Source organism: Mytilus californianus, unplaced genomic scaffold (assembly GCF_021869535.1).
Source record: "Mytilus californianus isolate M0D057914Y unplaced genomic scaffold, xbMytCali1.0.p SCAF_5, whole genome shotgun sequence".
Taxonomy (NCBI): Eukaryota; Metazoa; Mollusca; class Bivalvia; order Mytilida; family Mytilidae; genus Mytilus; species Mytilus californianus.
Window position 1 is genome coordinate 99208365 of NW_026262701.1, and position 18834 is coordinate 99227198.

The 18834-nt window shown below is 32.4% G+C and overlaps 2 protein-coding genes across 2 annotated transcripts in view; one reads left to right on the forward strand and one right to left on the reverse strand.

Moving 5' to 3' along the window:
* The window catches only part of LOC127700390 (lon protease homolog 2, peroxisomal-like), a 34129-nt gene extending 22340 nt beyond the window's left edge, over positions 1-11789 (forward strand). Inside the window, exons 13-17 of the mRNA XM_052203836.1 lie at positions 1298-1557; positions 2940-3152; positions 9156-9353; positions 10362-10472; positions 11268-11789. Of these exons, the coding sequence (XP_052059796.1) occupies positions 1298-1557; positions 2940-3152; positions 9156-9353; positions 10362-10472; positions 11268-11378 (893 nt within the window). The 3' untranslated portion in view covers positions 11379-11789. The remainder of the gene's footprint in view (positions 1-1297; positions 1558-2939; positions 3153-9155; positions 9354-10361; positions 10473-11267) is intronic.
* A 2877-nt stretch (positions 11790-14666) lies between these two features.
* On the reverse strand, positions 14667-18742 carry LOC127700399 (EKC/KEOPS complex subunit Tp53rkb-like). The gene is made up of 2 exons (XM_052203847.1): positions 18445-18742; positions 14667-15187 (listed from the first exon to the last, which is right to left on the reverse strand). The coding sequence occupies exons 1-2, from the start codon at positions 18656-18658 to the stop codon at positions 14697-14699; spliced, it is 705 nt and encodes a 234-aa protein (XP_052059807.1). The 5' UTR covers positions 18659-18742; the 3' UTR covers positions 14667-14696.
* Between the last annotated feature and the right edge of the window lie 92 nt (positions 18743-18834).

The following is an 18834-nucleotide window of genomic DNA, read 5'->3' on the forward strand; positions in this document are numbered from 1 at the left end:
AAAACTTATACACAACCGTTCTAGAGTTATGCGTGTTTACAAATAGAAAAATTGCTGAATTTTTAGTTTCTGTTCTCTACTTAAGTTAGCCTCCACCAAATGTTATGAGACTTGCACACAATGCTTATTACCACAAAATTTTTGGGTAGCGTCACTTTTACCGTTCTTCAGTTATGTCCCTTTATAACTATATGATATGCAAGCGGGGGCATCGTCTGTGTCCACATGTGGACACTATCCACATTTATTTAGATGATAGTATTACAACAAATGTATTCTCTTAAGAAAATAAATTCAGAACTCAATTTTGTTTTTGCCAACTCCATTTGGCTGACTAAAAAACATACGAATTCTCAAATTTCATTAAGCAAACATAAATAAAATTTATGTGTACTGGTTTATAATCTAGTACTATTATAATGTAACCACATCTAAAATGGTCACTCTATCTACTTATTTATTAATAAATAAATTTCTTATCAATTTCATTTTAAGAAGAATCACTTTTATGTGTATATGTATTTTATTTTTATATCTAACATACACATACATGTAGTTTAAATATATATTTTTGTTCAGAAACTAAATGAACGGATGAGACACAAGTTTTACATTACTAAGTTGTAGATATGGTATGGTTGCCAATGAGGTAACTATCCACCAAAGGACAGGGATGTAAACAACTTTTGGTCACTGTACAGCCTTCAACAATGAGCAAAACCTTTACTATGTACTAAGCTGTAAAAGGTCATGAAAAAAATGTGACACAACTCAAAAGAGAAAACAAAGGCATGATTTATCGTCATTTATGCTATGAACAATAAACTAAAAACATAGGACAACTATACACTGAAGAACGAGATGGTAAGAAAATCTGTGTAAAACAATCAGTTATGTATGCTCCATGAAATCAACAGATGTTTGGTGGGTTAATACATTCTTCCCTGTGAAACCAAAGGTATATTGTTAAATATGGACGGAGACATATTTTTAAAGAAGTCCTACACATTTAAAAGTTAACAAAGAAAAGGATGTTGACATGAAATGCACATTTGACTTTTACATATACTTAACTTTCTTTGAACTTGTAGTAAATGGATTAATTATTGTTGACTCTAGGATTGTTATTTTGATATATTGTTTGGTATTGTTTTTTTTTTGATTGATAAGGATAAAATAAATGAAATTACCATTAAGATTTTTACTATGGAGATTCTACTTTTACACTGCCATTAGGTTATTTACAGTTTCAAATCTAAAATTTTAACTATGACCAGTTTGTTTTTTTTCATCTTAGTATCAAAATATACACGTGAAGCTGGGGTGAGAAACCTAGAGAGAAAAATTGGTGCTGTTTGTAGAGCTGTTGCTGTCAGAGTCGCTGAAGGAATGTCCAAATCCAAACATGAAAAGCATGAAACTCCTAAATCAGAAGCTAAAAAGCAGATCATCAATAATACTTTACCTGAGAACTTATCCCAGGATGCTACTACAATGGCACACCCACCAGAAATGCCTATTGTTATTGATGAAGCTGCAATCAAGGATATTCTGGGGGTAATTCTTATTTTCATACTGAGCAGTGCAATATAAAAAAAAATAATATATAAATAATATACCGCCTCAGTGGTCTTGTGTTACTGTTCGCCTCAAGTGCTGGAGGGTGTGGGTTCGAACCACAACCGGATCAAACCAAAGACTTTAACATTGGTATTTGCTGCTTCTCCGCTAAGCACGTGGCAATAAGGAGCAAGAGCAAAGACTGGTCGGCTCGTAGTCAGAATAATGTGTCTGGGTAAGGTGACATGTCTTCCTATGGACTTTTACCTTGTAAACTAGCATGTTAAAAATCTGCCTTAGCATGTCGGTCTAGTACAAAGCAGGGTAAATATTCATATAACATTAACATTTTCTCGTCCTGAATATGCATATTAATTTGTCACTGGACGTTAAGCAGTCATCCATCATCATCATCAATATAAAAATAAGGAGATGTGGTTTGGTTGCCTATGAGACAATTATCCAAATGACATGGACATCATTATATTGATGGTTGATATCAATCAGATAATAGTTAAGACATTTCAACATCAGTTTTATGATGCCACTTTTTAAGTTTTATGTTGACTTTAGAACAGAATTTACGAATTGGTTAACTATTGTCAGAATACAAATAGAATACCTCTAGACAAAATGTACTGAAATTTTTGCACTGTATAATGGAGTTCAAAGTACATATTTTGAGTTCCACTTTGTGAATTTGACTGTTACAGTTTAAGGATTACGACCCTTGAGTATCTGCCAAAAAAATTGCATTATAAGCAACAGATCAATATATTGATTATATATCTGATTGTAAGATGTACGTGTCTGTCTGACAGGGTTCATTTGACCTTGATCTCATTTTAAAGGTGAATTCATCAACTTTCACTTTTGTGATTAGATTTCTTTTTCAGATATTATCAGCAATAGGTCAACTACATTTGGTGTATACAATGATTATAAGTTTTTCATGCCTGTCTGACAGGGTTTATCTGACCTTGAACTTCAATGAAATTTAAGTGAAATTCCATTATATGCCAATTTCATATCTCTAACGTTAGTGACCTTGGGTACATTGATTGCATATATACCAGAAAAAATAGTGGTGTTGACCTTAGGTCTGGAAATTTTATCCAGCATAAAGGAACAGATAATGAAGAGTGTCATACTGAAGATTTGTCATTTGCCATTCCAGGGTTTCAGATCATGATATTTTCTCAAAAATGTTTCTTGTAAGTATATTACCAAATTGAAAATTGCTTACAATGTCTTGGAGTATATGAACTGCAGATGGAATTTCAAGATAAAATTGAAAATGACATCATAAATTATTTTAATTTTTGAATTACGGCATTTTAAAAAGATTCCTATTTAATTTGAAAATAACTATGTTTTAGCCACCTCAGTTTGAGAGTGAAGTATCTCAAAGACTTGTACAACCTGGTGTGGCTGTAGGCTTAGCATGGACAGTAATGGGTGGAGAAATTATGTTTGTTGAGGCTACTAGGATGGAGGGAGAAGGAAAACTCATTCTGACAGGACAGCTTGGTGATGTGATGAAGGAATCAGCTAACTTGGCCATGAACTGGGTTAGGGCTAATGCAAAGAAGGTAAAATACACGAAATTAGTCAAGTTTATAATATGGAAAACTACAATTTTCAAGGAAGAAAATATTGACCTTTTGCAAATCTTGATCATAAATTGAGGGAAAATTTCATAAAGGGATCATATAACTATATTGTAACTGTACTTTTAAGAATAAATGGGAGATGAAAGTGCACTATTTAATAAATGTAACAACTGATAACACATTTCCACATTTTTTCATTCTCCCCTGAGCTGAAGAACTGTGTCATTTTAAGCTATTTTTATCACTTGTCTTATTATGACATTCAGCATTGCAACACCTTTCAGGTGTCAACAGAACAACATTGTAAAGTAATTTTTAAATTTGAGCAGAAAATTATGCAAAAATATATTGTACAGAAAGAGAGGCGGAAGATACTTATGAGTTGAAGTCAAATTGACAATGCCATGGCAACTAATGAAAAACAATGAAATGACAAAAAGATTTGGTTTACTCAATGACTTTTTTAGAAATTGTTGTTTGAATTCAAGTTTTTTTAATTTAATTGTGATATAGTTTAAGTCAGAAAGAAAGTAACAGAATTTAATGGATTATGAATAATTATAACATTTATTTTTCTTTTAGCTTACAGTGAGTTATTTTATGCCCAAAGTAGTTAGCAGTAATTTGTACCATTCCTATATAACCCTACATTTCATATAAACATTCATTATAAATTCAGGCCTTTTATTCATTTCATCTCAATTCAATTATGCCATTATTTGCATCATATTTGCATGAAGTAGTAAGCTATTTGCATTTATAACAATTTATCATTCAACAGTACAGGGATTAAATCATTGTATTATCATGTTTTATTGATACGTGACTGTTTATATCTACTTTATAGTTCACCTGGCCAAAAGGGCCAAGTGAGCTTTTCTCATCACTTGGTGTCCGTCGTTGTCTGTCGTCGTTAACTTTTACAAAAATCTCCTCTGAAACTACTGGGCCAAATTTAACCAAACTCAGCTACAATCATCATTGGAGTACCTAGTTGTTAAGCCTGCGACTTTTGTTGCAGAAAGCTTGACATAAGGATAGTGATCTGGCGGCGGTGTTAACTAACTTCTTAAAAGCTTTATATTTAAGAAGGTGGAAGACCTGGATGCTTCATACTTTGTATATAGATGCCTTATGTTACGAAGTTTCCGTTTGTCACATGTCCATTGTCCTTGACCTCATTTTCATGATTCAGTGACTACTTGAAAAAAAAGTTAAGATTTTTTGTAATGATAATTTCTCTCTTATTATGAGTAATAGGATAACTATATTTGGTATGTGGGTACCTTGCAAGGTCCTCATGCCCGTCAAACAGTTTTCACTTGACCTCGACCTCATTTCATGGATCAATGAACAAGGTTAAGTTTTGGTGGTCAAGTCCATATCTCGGATACTTTAAGCAATAGGTCTAGTATATTTGGTGTATGGAAGGATTGTAAGGTGTACATGTCCAACTGGCAGGTGTCATCTGACCTTGACCTCATTTTCATGGTTCAGTGGTTAAAGTTAAGTTTTTGTGTTTTGGTCTGTTTTTCTTATACTGTATGCAAAAGGTCTACTATATTTGGTGTATGGAATGATTGTAAGGTGTACATGTCCAACTGTCATCTGACCTTGACCTCATTTTCATGGTTCAGTGGTCAAAGTTAAGTTTTTGAGATTTGGTTTTTTTTTCTAATACTATATGCAATAGGTCAACTATATTTGGTGTATGGAAATATTTAATGATGTACATGTCAGTCTCGCAGGTTTTTTTTTACCTTGACCTCATTTTCACAGTTCATTGCTCAGTGTTAAGTTTTTGTGTTTTGGTCTGTTTTTCTTAAACTATAAGTAATAGGTCAACTATATTTGTTGTATGGAAGGATTGTAAGCTGTACATGTCTGCCTGGCATGGTTCATCTGACCTTGAACTAATTTTCATGGTTCAGATGTCAATGTTTAGTTTTCTTGGTTAAGTCTGTTTCTTAGAAACTATAAGCAATAGGTCAACTATATTTAGTGTATTGAATGATTGTAAGGTATACATGTATTTCGTTTGGTTTATATGACCTTGACCTCATTTTCTTGGATCATGTTAAGTTTATGTGATAGTTGTAGTAAAGCTTTATATTTAGGACTATTAGCATAATATCAATGGTTAGTAAAGAAGGTGAGACATTTCAGCGTGTGCACTCTTGTTTTAAAAATGTGTCCGATGACCCTGCCTGCCAACCAAGATGGCCGACATGGCTAAAAACAGAATAGTGCAAAAATGTTCAAAATGGAGAGCTCTACCAATTGTCCATATACATCAAAACTGTCAGACAACTTCTTATAGGAGTTATTGCCGTTAAATGACAAATTTTACCATTTTGTTTCATTTTTATACGACCGCAAAAAAATTTTTGTGGTCGTATATTGGTATGACGTTGGCGTCGTCGTCGTCCGGCGTCGTCTGGCCTCGTCCGAAGACACATTGGTTTTCGCACTCTAACTTTAGTTTAAGTGAATGGATCTTTATGAAATTTTACCACAAGGTTCAATACCACAAAAGTAAGGTTGGGATTGATTTTGGGGGTTATGGTAATAACAGTTAAGGAATTAGGGGCCAAAAAGGGGCTAAAAATAAGCATTTTTGTAACTTCCAGACATAACTTGTGTGTTAGTGTATGGATCTCTCTGACATTGTACCACAAGGTTCCATATCACTAAAGGAATGCTGGGATTGATTTTGGGGGTAATTGCCTCCAAATTTTAGGAATTAGGGGCCAAAAAAGGGGCAAAAAAAACAAGCATTTTTCTAGTTTCATGACAATAACTTGTGTGTAAGTGTATGGATCTTTCTGAAATTGTACTACAAGGTTCCATATCACAAAGGGAAAGCTGGGTTTGAGTTTGGGGGTAATTGCCCTTAACGTTTAGGAATTTGGGGCCAAAAAGGGGCCAAAAAACACATTTTTTTCTAGTTTCCAGACAATAACTTGTGTTCAAGTGTATGGATCTCTCTGAAATTGTACTGCAAGGTACCATACCACAAAGGGAAGGCTGGGATTGAGTTTGGGGGTGATGAATCATAATGGGGGTTCAAAAATTTTTGGGGGGGGATTTTTTTTTTTTTCCTTTTTTTTCTTTTTTTCCTTTTTTGTTTCTTTTAAAATTTTCCATTTTAAGTTGGTTATTTCTGATTTATATTTAAAATCAAATAATAATGATATGGTAGGAGATACACACCAAACAGGATGTGTAAATTATTATATAATAAGTATTGTGCAATAGCAAGAAATTTTCAATTGCACAGTATTGCACAATAGCAAGAAATCTTCAATTGCACAGTATTGCGCAATAGCAAGAAATCTTCAATTGCACAGTATTGCGCAATAGCAAGAAATATCCAATAGCACAATATTGCGCAATAGCAAGAAATTGTCAATTGTACAGTATTGCGCAATAGCAAGAAATATTTTATAGCACAGGATTGTGCAAAAGAAGATACTTCCTATAAATTGCTTATTTCTTGACCAATTTCAATGGGGTTTTATTCTTGATTTCATGGGGTTCTTTAATATGCTGAATCTAACCGTGTATTTAGTTTTTGGATTTTGGGCCCAGTTTTTAAATTGGTCCACATTGAGGTCCAAAGGGTCCAAAATTAAACTTTGTTTGATTTCATCAAAAATTGAATTATTGGGGTTCTTTGATATGCCGAATCTAACTGTGTATTTAGATTCTTAAATTTTGGTTCCTTTTTCAAATTGGTCTACATTAAGGTCCAAAGGGTCCAAAATTAAACTTAGTTTGATTTTAACAAAAATTGAATTCTTAGGGTTCTTTGATATGCTGAATCTAAACATGTATTTAGATTTTTGATTATGGGCCCAGTTTTCAAGTTGGTCCAAATCGGGGTCCAAAATTAAACTTTGTTTGATTTCAACAAAAATTGAATATATGGGGTTCTTTGATATGCTGAATCTAACCATGTATTTAGATTTTTGATTTTTGGGCCCCGTTATCAACTTTGTCCACATTGAGGTCAAAAGGGTCCAAAATTAAACTTTGTTTGATTTCATCAAAAATTGAATTATTGGGGTTCTTTGATATGCCGAATCTAACCGTGTATTTAGATTCTTAATTTTTGGTTCCGTTTTCAAATTGGTCTACATTAAGGTCCAAAGGGTCCAAAATTAAACTTAGTTTGATTTTAACAAAAATTGAATTCTTAGAGTTCTTTGATATGCTGAATCTAAACATGTATTTAGATTTTTGATTATGGGCCCAGTTTTCAAGTTGGTCCAAATCGGGGTCCAAAATTAAACTTTGTTTGATTTCAACAAAAATTGAATATATGGGGTTCTTTGATATGCTGAATCTAACCATGTATTTAGATTTTTGATTTTTGGGCCCCGTTATCAACTTTGTCCACATTGAGGTCAAAAGGGTCCAAAATTAAACTTTGTTTGATTTCATCAAAAATTGAATTCTTGGGGTTCTTTGATATGCTGAATCTAACCATGTATTTAGATTTTGGATATTGGACCATAATAGGTGAATGTCCAATTTAAAATTTTTAAGTTCTTAGACCACATTCAATCTGTGTTAGAAACCTATGCTGTGTCAAATATTTAATCACAATCCAAATCCAAAGCTGTATCAAGCTTGAATGTTGTGTCCATACTTCCCCCAACTGTTCAGGGTTCGACCTCTGCGGTCGTATCAAGCTGCGCCCTGCGGAGCATTTTATTGCTATTATCTTAAAACTTAACTTTAAATTGCAAAAATAATCAGCAAGACAATTTCTACAAATAAGTCTTTAGGTCTAAATTATCAGTCGACTCCTTATTAGAGTTATTGCCCTTTAATGATGATTTTGACCAATTTTTTGCGTTTTTGCCAAATATCTTAAAAATTTTAATAGATAGATAGAAACTTAAATACACAAAAATGATCAGCAAGACAAAATCTACAGTTAAGACAATATGGAGGAAATCGTCCAACATCTCCTTATTGGAGTTATTGCCCTTTAATGACGTTTTTACCATTTTTTGGCGTTTTGCCTTATATGATAGAAATTATTATAGAGAAATGGACACATTAAATCACAAAAATTATCAGCTAGGCAAGATCTACTAATAAGTCAAATTTGTCGATATAGTTAGTACAAATGTAGATGGTCACTCTTTATAGGAGTGATTGCCCTTAAATGAGGATTTTTTTTACCCTCTTTTGTGTTTTGAGCAAAAACTAAAGAAGATAGAGAGAAACTAAACAGAATTAATGATCAGCAATACAAGATCAACAAAATAGAGATTTTTGTCATGAATTCTATTCTCGTCTATGTTGGAGAGTGTTATTTTTTAAATATGCACATAGACCAAGGTGAGCGACACAGGCTCTTTAGAGCCTCTAGTTTATTTTGATATTTTAGCACTTGTAGTCATAATATGGTAAATGAATTGGTATGAAAAAAGGTTGTTTTTATACGCCTGTTTACGGGAAGTATTATGGTATACCCTTACCCGTCCGTCCGTCGTCTAGTCAGACAATAACTCAAAAATGCTTTAACCAATTTGCATGAAACCTTGGTGACTTGTTTATATCTATTGATGAGAACTCCCTTTCGATTTTTATAAATTTTGGATTTTAAGTTTCCGAGTTATGGGGTTTTATTCATTAAAAAGGGGGGATTTTCCAGTTTTCAGACAATAATTCAGAAATACTTTGAGCAGTTTTCATGAAACTTTGGTGACTGGTTTATATCTATTGATTAAGCGACAGGCGTATCATGCGCTCATGGCACAGCTGTTTATTCAATTTGTAGAGGATATTTTTTGTTTTAGTTTTCCAATCCTTTTAAAATTTTAGATAATGTTATTGCTTAAAATATAGGGGTCATTTTTAGAAATCAGACTTGATACAGCAATTTTTTCAAACTTTTGGAATAAATCTTTTGTGTGATTTTCATGTCCTAAAGTTGTTTTATACCTATAAAAATGTATATTTCAGTTACATTTTGGAAATGGCAAGGGTCTGTTGGCAGGAAAAGATATACACATCCATTTTCCTGCAGGTGCTGTAGGAAAGGATGGACCGTCTGCTGGTGTTACCATAGCCACAGTTTTAGTGTCTTTATTCAGTGGACAATTGGTTAGATCAGACACAGCTATGACAGGGGAGATAACTCTCAGAGGATTAGTACTTCCTGTATGTTGGTTTTTGATTTTTATGCCCCCCTCTATGGCAGAGGAGGCATTAAGTTTTATCTTTGTCCTCCTGTACTTTTTTATTTTGAATTTTCCCCAAAAAAATGTGAAATTCAAAAAGCAATGTACTTTAAGTACCTTTTATTGCTAGTAGAGAGGAGACAGAATGTAACATACTGTGCGACTAATTCTTAATACACAACAATAAAAATGTTGTCTTTAAGATGCAGTAAATATCCTATTGAGAATGCTTGTCCTATGACCAGCAGTATGCATATATGAGATTAATGTGGATTCATTAATTTCTATGGGATACCATTTTTTTAGGAATTTGTTGGTTTAGGTGAACATTATATTTAGATATACATGTACCAGGAATTACAAATTTTCTATATTCTTTTATGATGTTGACTTGGTAAAACGACGAAATCAAATATCCACATAAAATGGAAGTTTTCCTCAATCCACTGGAATTCCTTCCCATGAAAATAAATGAATCCACAGAACGTCATTAAGGTCAAAATTTCTCAGAATATTAAAAGAAAATTGCCCAAGCTTCAGTTCCATCCCCAAAATAAAAAAAAAAGAGAAAGCCTACCTTTGAATTCCAATTCACCTTCAAGAGTCATTGTCCCATTGTAATTAAGTTTATTCAATATAGATAACTGGTCCATGCAAGTTATATAATAATATTTATCAATTTGTTTTCATTATTGTTATTGGGTTGTATGAACTAGTCTTAGTGACAATTGAAACCAAATTTTACACAAATTTTAACCAAGTTTTTTCTTTTTGATGATGAGAAATGTAAAATTTCTGCAATGACAGAGCACATTTTTACATAGGATCTTATGATATCTGCATGTTAAACCAAGTCTTGGAAAACAAATCATACACTGTTTGATGGGCTGCTTTTACACAAGAAATTTAGCAAAATTTGTTCCCTACAATAGTATGAATTACTATTTCATCATAAAATGGATAACACTTTCTTTACATCTATTTTCAGGTTGGTGGGATAAAGGAGAAAGTTCTTGGAGCACATAGAGCTGGTATTAGAAGAGTTATACTACCCAAGAGGAATATGAAAGATTTATATGAGATCCCTAATAATGTCAAGGTTAGTATAAATAAAACAGAATAATAATTTTATATGAAAATGTGGACTTACATCCACTTCATTTGAACTATTGTGGATAGTTGTCTCATTGGCAATCATTCCTCATCTCCTTATTTTTATATTGTCCTATAAAAACCCTTAGTATTTTTATGCTCCTTGAAAAAAATTCCAAGCATATTGCAATCACTCTGTCCTTCCATCTGTCCTTTAGTCAGCATGACCTACACAAATTGTTTACTGGTGGTATCTTGAGATTCTTTTACTTGATTGGAATGAAACAAACTGATACAGATGAAATATATAGGGAAGGTGAAGAAGCCTTTCGATTTTGGGTTCAATAGATCAAGATCACTGTTGCCCAAATAGAAAAAAAAAAACATTATTAAATTTTTTTTCAATGGTTTCCCACTATGCACTGATGCAAAATTAGCAATAACAGAACATGTTTATTTGTCCCTCTAAGCATACTAGTAATTAGAACCCCTGAAATAAAAATGTTTTTCATCTCAATAAATGTGCAGTTTATGAAGCATCGGATGGCAGTGTCTACTTTTTATTTGTGTTTTGTTTTGAATACATTCGCCTCATTTTATATTGGTTTTTTTTTTTCCTATTTAGTGTTTAAATTTTTACTAGAAACCAATAACTGCTCAGATTATGGAAAGACCAAAATTCATTTTTTCATGTTGTGTGTTCAATAATGTTAGCATTTAATAAGCTAAATATAGTACATACCTTGACATATTTCAATATTATATTTTTTTTAAATTTATTTTGACTATATTTGCATTTCAGTGTGAGATGTCTTTTATATTTGCAAGTCAATTAGAGGATGTTTTAAATGCAGCATTTGACAATGGATTTCCAGCACTACCGACGGAAGAGGTTACACCAAGTAAATTGTGATGTTCTGAAGAAATAAAATTACTTGCAGAAATTGAATATTCAACTCCCAATGAATGAAAATCAAGACAAGAAATATTACTTCGTAGACGGCATGACATTATTATGTACAAAATTTTCTTCATCATGTGTTCATATTTAATCAGAAACAGATGTTTTTGTGTGTAAATGATTGGGATAGTCCCACTTTTAACATGTTCATGCAGTAGGAGCAGAGTTAATTTAAAGGGAGATAAAATATGAGTTAAAATTGTTGAACTTTAATTTAAATAGTTTTATATGACAATGATTGAGATGGACAATTGTTGATTAATGTACTGATCTGTGAAACTATATTAATTGTTACTTTTATTATGTTATTGTTTTATAAAAATCAAATAATTTGAATAATTAAAATAAATTTATACCTAATAATTTACAGAATTATGTGCATTATATCTGTTTAACATTTTGGAGCGACAGTTTAATAACACCGTTTAGGAGTTCATGGATGGCTTTAGTAACAGTAAAATGGTATGTTGGCAAATGTTGTGTTGCTGATCACTTTTGCTGACTTATCAATTATAGTTTTCAAGAACATCTGGAAAAAAGGAGTCAATTGGTGATCTTAATCATATTGGTATTTTATAGATCTTGTATTGCTGACTTATCAATTATAGTTTTCAAGAACATCAGGAAAAAAGGAGTCAATCGGTGATCTAAATTCTATTGGTATTTTATAGATCTTGTATTGCTGATCGCTTTTGCTGACTTATCAATTATAGTATTCGAGAACATGAGGGAAAAGGTGTCAAACGGTGATCTAAATCATATTGGTATTTTGTAGATCTTGTATTGCTGATCTTTTCTGTTGTTTAAAGTTTCTGTCTATCTATTTACATTATGAAGAAAGTAGGAAGAATCCTTAAATTGGTGAACAATCCTAAGGGCAATAACTCTGTAAATGGTCAATTGATAGTTTCAATCATGCTGGTATTTGGTAGATCTGTGTAAATGTATTGCTGATATTTTGGCTGTGTACAGTATCTGTCTATCTATGGCAGGTGAAAATATTGTCATTTACATGTGATGGTTTCAGTCATTTAATTTTTATAAAGATATTGTATTGCTGATTGCCTTGACAGAGTCAAAAAGCGAGACATAGGTATGCTGTTTCCAGCTGCGGCGTCGGCGTCAACAATGTATTAGTTTATGATTAGGTCTAGTTCATGGTGAACCACTAATGGTAGGTCAATGATATTTGGTATGCAGTTGTATTAGCATTGACACATCTCATTACCATGGAGATTATTTGGCTCCGCCCCCTCAGTCAAGGTCTATTGACTTTGAAACTTTTCATAGTTTACATGTATTAGTTTGTGATTAGGTCAATTTATGGGGAACCACTAGTGGTAGGTCAATGATATTTGGTATGCAGTTGTATAAGCATTGGCATATCTCATTTCCATGGAGATTATTTGGCCCCGCCCCCTCAGTCATGGTCTATTTACTTTGAAACTTTTGCTTAGTTTACATGTATTAGTTTGTGATAAGATCAGTTTAAGATGAACTGCTAATGTTAAGTCAGTGATATTTGGTATGCAAATTTATTGGCATTTGCAAGTATCGTTTCCATGGAGATTATATAGCCCCACCCCTGATCATGGTTCATTGACTTTGAAACTTTTACATAGTTTACAAGTTAATGTTTGTGTTAAGGTTTGTTTAAAGGGAACGACTTATGATAAGTCAATGGTATTTGGTATGCAGTTGTATTAGCATTGGCACATCTCATTCCATGGAGATTGTTTAGCCATGTACCTTCAGTCATGGTTCATCGACTTTGAATATTTGCATAACTTACATGTTAAAGTATAACTATTTTAATTTCAACATTTGCATTATCAAAATTACAAAAAGGCGAGACATATCTCTGTGATAACAGTTTATTTTGCTGTTTATACTTGTTAACTTTATAAGTTTTAGAAGATGGGTTCAAATGGAAAAATTGTCATATTTGCACTTTTTGTAGATCTTGTATCGCTGATAATTTTTACAAAGTGACTAGAAACCTCAAACTAGCCCTTTTGGCCAGTTGACATAAATACTTGATCACTTTAGTGTAAACAAGAAGCCACAAGATAGGTTAGATGAATATTAACTGTAAGGCAAATTTATACACTAAATTCATTGTGTTTAACTGTCATAGTTACTGAGGCAAAGACCTTATCCAGGAAAATAGAACCTGAATTCTGCAGCGTGAAATTTAGGTCAGTGCAATATGATGTATGTCAGACAACAACAAATTCAGGGACTTAAAGGCCAAGTTGTCTAATTAGGCTGTTTGTTTTCTCATTTGAATTGTTTCATATTTTTCATGTCTGGGCCTCATAAAGCCGACTATACGGTATGGGTTTTTCTCATTGTTGAAGGCCTGTAAGGTTGCCTATAATTGCTTACATTCACTTCATATGAACTTGGGTGGATAGATGTCTCATTTGCAATCATACCACATCTCCTTATTTTTATAAGTAGTTCATCTACAGTGATCACTAGCCTGTCAACACTGAGGTAAGTTAAAACCCAGCTCATTGCAGGTGCATTTGATTACTACCTTAATTCTCTAGGATTGCCAGTTTTCCTGCCTATGGTCATGGTCTTCTCGGGGTACTTTGGCTTCCTCCATTAACTTAACTGGCAACAACAATCTAACCAAAAGTGCTGAAAGTGGCTTTACATCATATTGTCTCTGTGGCAGGCAATCATCATGATCATACCACATCTTCTTATTTTTAAATTAAACACTTACAATCAATCAATCAATCTAATAACAAATTAATGTACTAAATTTTGTGTTGATGTGTCATGCATAGTTACTGAAAAAAGACCTGAAACTTAACCTGCAAACTATATGGCAGATTTCAGCTTGACGAATGACTAAAGTCCATAATAATTAGTGTGTCTCAAACATTTGAATAAACAAGAGCATGGTACTTTTCCAGGTGAATACATGTATGGTAAGACCACTTAAAATGCACACAAATATAGACAAGGACAGTACATGTTTTTCCAATAAATTAAAATATCAATCAACTAACTTAATTTGATTGTAAAGAAACAGAACAACTGAACAATTATGATTGATTGATTGATTGTTAGTTGCTTAATGTTAACAATTATGAATAAACTTAACCTGAAAGAATGCTAAATAGGGTTGGAGACGGCAATGGTCTGCTGAAAAAGGACATTGCATATAACTATGCTATATACATCTTTGAAGAAAACACTGCAGAAGAACTAATGAATAAAAAATTTTTACACAGAAATAAATTGTCACTTTATTTATCCAACCATTGTTCTTTTCCTTCCACGAAGTCTAACTTCATCTAATTTTGCAACAACTTCAGCTGAACTTTTCAAATTGTATTTTTTGTATGTTTCAAGAATTGTCTGAAAAAAATCTTCTGTATTCGGATGAGTACTTAAAATGGCTCTTTCTAGAACATATAAATCTACTCCTTTCTCCTCAGCAAAATTTTCAAAATGACTGAGACCAAAATCTATGATAACAACATCCAATTCAACAGGGTTACCTCTTAGAAGCATGTTTGAGGTTGTTAAGTCACCATGTACAATGTTATTTGAATGCATTGTTCCTAAAATTTCTCCAACTTTCACTCCTAGGGGTTTAAGAATATTATTTGCAGTATCACTGTTATCTTTGGCTTGAACATGTTGAATATATTCTCTAACAGTTTGTGCATCTTCAATTTCTTCCATGTAAATACTGGAATTTTCCATGTTTGTAAAGTAAACAGTTGGTGTACAAATGCCTGAAATTAGAAATTACAATATTTTTCTAAGATAAAATATAATACAGTCAGTGTAAAATATACATTTAAATAAACATGTACATGTATAAAAAAATAATTATATGTGTCATAAACCAACACTTTTTACTTAGAGAATTTTGTCAAACAACTAGTTAGTGTTTTAAAGGTTGTAATGTGTATTATAGAGGTAATATTTTTGTATTTTTTTTAGTAACCTTTTGTCTATATACTCCTCTCAATGTTTCTAAATTTTATGTAATGAAATAATGTAAAAATTCATAAAAACTTCATGCAGTTCTTTCCTCTATAATTTTTTTGAAATATCTTTAAAACAAGGAATTATTTGAACTTTGAAAAATAATTCAGAAAGGGAGCTTAAATGGTAGCAGGATCAATTTGTGTGTATTGATATAATCCCTAAAGGGAACAAATGGTAGCAGGGTTAATTTTGGGGAATGAAATTAATAGACCTTCAACAACATTGTGGTCGTTAAAATGAATTTTATGAGAACATTATAAAGGAGCTTACAGTTTCCCTCAAAATGTATATCTGCTGTGAGGAGCATACAATTTCCAGCATATATGTATATCTGATTGCATGAAAGTAACCTTTGCGAGCTCATTATAAAGCACCTGCCACATGTATTATTTTTCATTGGGACTGGAGCAGTTCTCTTTAAAACCTGACCAATTTACAGTAACACTTCACTGTAAATAATTTCCATTCAAATGCAACCTGCACATATGTCCCATGGGAGTACTGTATTTTAAAGGAAGAAGAAGAAGGAAACAAAGTGTTCATTTTGCAGGTCAGGAATAACCATTAAATAGGTGGATAATTAGGGTTTTTTCTGGGTATTTTGGAAAAAAGGACACTGGGCAGTTTTGGGAATTTTTCACACGATTTTCAATGAAATTTGGAAACTCAACAAATATACCAAATGTGAGTTTTAGTGTATAGTTCTTTAGAATTTATCTTTTTTGTGAAAATAAAGTACAAAAAATGTAAGTAACTACATGATTGCCATTTATATTTTTATTTTTCTGTCCTTTTTGTTTTTTAACTCGACAAGAAGTCAATTAATTTCATTTTAGTATCAAAATACCGTACTTATTTAAGGACATGTGATAAGAATTTACTGCCTCTTTCTCCTTCAAAGACGGTAACAGTTAAAAATAATAAATTCAGGGATAGCCTAAATAAGATTTGTTTTAACTACAGGCCAAGCGGGCTAATACTTTTCTAAATTCGGCTGCCCTTCCAGATTTTTACTGTCCCTTCAAAATAGAGAAGCTACCTCCTAGATCTGTCGTTATGTTTTTACATTATAAAAACATCCAAATCAATTTTTTTTTAGTGATAAAGAAAAGTAATGTAACATTTTATTGGATTTTGACTAAAAATATCTTCAAGTTTCTGTATAAAATAATTATATTTCTTTTTTCTTTTTCAAATATCTTTTGGTTTTCAATGCTAGAGTTTATATTTAATAGCTGTACTTTGTCACCTGCGGCAACTTTTTTTAAAATTTAATTTTTTAATCTGACCCAGTATTGCATTCGTTTACATTTCTGGTTTAAAGCGGCCATTTGTCGAAGTTGTATTTTGTCAGCCGAGTATGTTTTAAGTGACACTCGGTTGAACACATTACTTGTTAGCGATTTTCGGCATAAAGCTAGCGGTTGAACAAAAAGAACATCACTGTCATGAATACTATACTATACTGTAGGTGAAAACATAATTTGAACAATTTTCAATCTGGTGGGCAGATGTCCCTAAAAAGCTCATTAGAGAATTTTCCTCTTGAAATTGGGAAAAATGTAGGGGGTTTTGTCATTGGGAATGGGTCCGAATACCTACTACAAGTTAAAATCATAAAATTTCAATAAATGAGTTACAACTTGCCAAAGCACATTTATCAGCTGGAATGGATTACATTTTATTATTGAAATAGATTAAAAATTGTAAATAGTTAAACATGTTAAACAAACAAAAATAAAAATACATTGAAGTTTACAGGTGCAGTAAAAATTGGTATATAATTTGAATAAATAAAATTGCTAAAAAAAATAAACAACATCAAAGCATTTCAAAAGGAAAGAAAGAAAAAAGTAAAAACTTAAATCTTAAAGCTAATAAACTAACAAACATTTCAGATTACAGGACCCACAGTTGGTAAGAATAGTATTTACATATAATTCTGTACACTGTTTCAAAAAACTTTTACCTATCTATATATGTGTATCTTGTTTTAAATGTAATGTTGTATGTGGTGATTCTTTAATAAACCATTGAATCTGAATCTACATAGATCCAATTAATAAAAAAAATGATTTTCGTTATCCGGAGATCCCCTCGAAAGCTGCAGGGTTACAGTGGAATCCGTGTACACTCCCTATCGGGATTAATGGAGATGTGTCACTAACATATTTACAACAATATTTACAAGGACAATCCAAACCCAACACAAAGGGAGTGCTAGGACACTGGGAAGTCTGTTATTATGGTGGATGAAGCCGAAGTACTCTGAGAGAACCACTGGAACACTCGGTGGGAACAGACAAACCAGAGAGATATCAGAAGATTGATCTCCAGGTCAAAGTAGAGGGCAACTTTGACCAACCGAGGCCCCCAAAGTACCCATTCTAGTTTAAACTCCGGTCTGGGTACCAGAGAAGTATGTGGGAGGTTGAAAATCACCCTTGTGATGTACTAAAATTTCCAGCGCCCCCGAGTCAGAATCGAACCCAGGACCTTCAACACTGAAGCCATCGGTCTTAACCACTAGACCACGAACCCACACTAATGACAGTTTAATTTTTACAGGACAATATTTTTAATACTTTTTTTCAGTTTATCATGTTTATACATGTTATATTAGCACCTTAAATTTAAAGTTATTTCTATGTCAGACTTTTATTATTTTAACACAGATATTTTTCCTTCTAATAAATATAAGATTAACTGATTCTGATTCCTCAAACCAAATGCATTCTATATGTCATGACATCTTGAATCTTAAGTTAACATTATAACCAACAATACTGGTATAAAATTTACCAGTATTGTTAACAATATTGTGATCACCAAAGTCAGGTGATCCCTAAAGTGAACATCTTATGTTTGTAGATTCTAAAGGAAACAGAATACCTGTAAAGTTTAGAATTGGTTATTTCTTTAATATCTGTTTTGTACTTCTGGAGACCCAATGAAAATAAAAACCTGTTATTTGCACTTTATATTGAAAATAAATTACCATTCATTCGACATCTTAACAGTGCTCGTACTTCTGATTTAATTCGATGGGCTGTCAAAGATTTGTCCAATGAAGGATGGCGGTAACATTTTGTGAACCGTTCCTTGATTATACAGGGTTTTCCATAAAATGTGGATTTATATAATTTGGCTTCAGCTCCTTGCTTCATCAATACGGGCATTGTTTCAATGCTATTTCTCGATTCATCTTCCATGATAAATATGACAGTTTTGTACTTTCTATGTGTCTATGCTTTTTATTTCGCGAAATATCGACTTCTGCTTGCGTTTTTGGATTTTTTTTTAATAATCAATGTGAATTGAGTGTTTGGTCATCATCATACATTTTGGTATTTTCAAACGCGTGAATGACAGCCAGAAAAATTCGCAG

Bases quoted from the DNA above. Each gene is read 5' to 3' on its own strand.
- LOC127700399 (XM_052203847.1), bottom strand. From the start codon at position 18,658: ATGGAAGATGAATCGAGAAATAGCATTGAAACAATGCCCGTATTGATG. The intron at 15,188-18,444 runs GTAATTTATTTT...TTCTAATTTCAG, and splicing joins GTTAAGATGTCGAATGAATG to GCATTTGTACACCAACTGTT.